Below are 1,624 nucleotides of genomic sequence, written 5' to 3'. Positions count from 1 at the left end.
GTCTGTCATATATTCAAGAGCATAAATAATGTACTAGTAAGTTTGAATTAAAAAGAAATTAGCACTTACCATACGTCATGGTAAATAATTAAACAACCACCTGACCACCCTTGCCAAGATTGAAATGGGTTCGCCTAAAATACTACGCATTACTACAAGGGGTGGTAGAATTTTACTCTCGTCAGCTGTTCAGCCACGTGCATCGCTTCAACGACGTTCCCTACTCCACGCACCGACATGGCGGGTTATTCCCCTTTCAAAGACTACCTTGGATTTTCTGGTCTAGTTTTCTCCGAAGAAACGAAATCTAATTCTTGTCGCGGAGACCCATCTAAGTTCGAGGGCAAAGTTTCACCAGTGCAAGTTGGAGCTGAACGGACGGTTGTGAAATCACCATCAGTGGTCAGTGACCGTCCCCGGAAAACCTCCGTGTCTTCTGTTGAGACCGACGTCAGTGACGACACATGCGCCAGTCGGGACAGCGACTCAACCTACAGCTTCTGCCTTCCTAACATTCCCGAGTTCACCCGACCGATTCTACCTCAGAAACAAAGCCGACCTGTGCCTACTTCTCCCATTAATTCCGAACGGTTCAACCCAAGCCCGTGTCTTGAAGTTGAAGATCGAAACTTCATTGGCACTGATTATGATCGGGAAGACGTCTTGTCGTCTGCGGCAGATCTCCGAAGCTCCCTACATCGTCACGACGTCTCCGCAGCAGCGTCAACCGTGACAGGAATGATGGAGAAATTGGTAATGGACGCCGTGGAGAGGAAAATGAGAGACACGGCCGAAAAATTCAACCGTCCTACAGTTTGTGTTTTCTGTCAACGCAATGGCGAGACAATTGAGTATTACTCTACTCATGTTCTGAAGGACAACAGAGGCAAGGTAATATGTCCAGTATTGAGGAAGTATGTGTGTCCGAAGTGTAGTGCCACTGGGGATAACGCCCACACCGTCCGTCACTGCCCCCAATCCAGGACTGCCCTGTCCATTGCCGATACATTCAAGACCCCTCGGACCAGTTCCGGCTTCAGGAAAACGACATTCTAAAAGAGACAGACCATTGATGTCACCATGGTTACGGATTTAATACGGACTTTGAGGTACTTTTGGGACAAACATTTGGTTTGACTACTGCTTGTGAAATCTATAAGAACCAGTTCATCTTCAAGGAATAATTTTACGGATGTAGAAACCCACATTGTGGAAATTTGAACTAGCTGGTTAAGTGACAGGTAGGTCCTCTTGGATGTCAATATCATTGATACAAAAAACATTACTTTGAAAACAAAATCGCATGTGTTCGGACCGGTCATTTATTGTGGGAAGTTGGAGTGTTGGATGCGCTGACATACTGACAACAGCGAACCTCCCGTAATGCTCGTAATGTTTATGAATAGCCGCTGCCATGATCTTTTCAAATACGAGCATGTTAATGATTATTTTTATACGATTTTATCTTTATTGTCATCGAGTGTAAATCTTGTAAATCTGACGAGACCTATTTTTTTTATTCTTATATACTTTTTTTACTCAAAGGATGATTCCTTCGCAAATATTTCAGATTTTGGTGCTCGGACACTGATATTGTCGTCATGTCCGGGGTTCCGTCTATCGC

At 44.5% G+C, this 1,624-nt stretch overlaps 1 protein-coding gene across 1 annotated transcript; it reads left to right on the top strand.

Annotated features, from left to right (window-relative positions):
• The first annotated feature begins 237 nt into the window (after window positions 1-237).
• Window positions 238-1,056, top strand: LOC124271852. The gene has a single exon (XM_046707003.1). It carries the CDS (start codon window positions 238-240, stop codon window positions 1,054-1,056), a length of 819 nt encoding a protein of 272 aa, XP_046562959.1.
• The last annotated feature ends 568 nt before the right edge of the window (window positions 1,057-1,624 follow it).

The sequence above is a fragment of the Haliotis rubra genome, unplaced genomic scaffold, assembly GCF_003918875.1.
Source record: "Haliotis rubra isolate DU_JTF1 unplaced genomic scaffold, ASM391887v1 Scf164, whole genome shotgun sequence".
Classification (NCBI taxonomy): domain Eukaryota; kingdom Metazoa; phylum Mollusca; class Gastropoda; order Lepetellida; family Haliotidae; genus Haliotis; species Haliotis rubra.
Note: the sequence above shows the minus strand (reverse complement) of the source record. Positions and strands in the feature narration are given on the sequence as shown.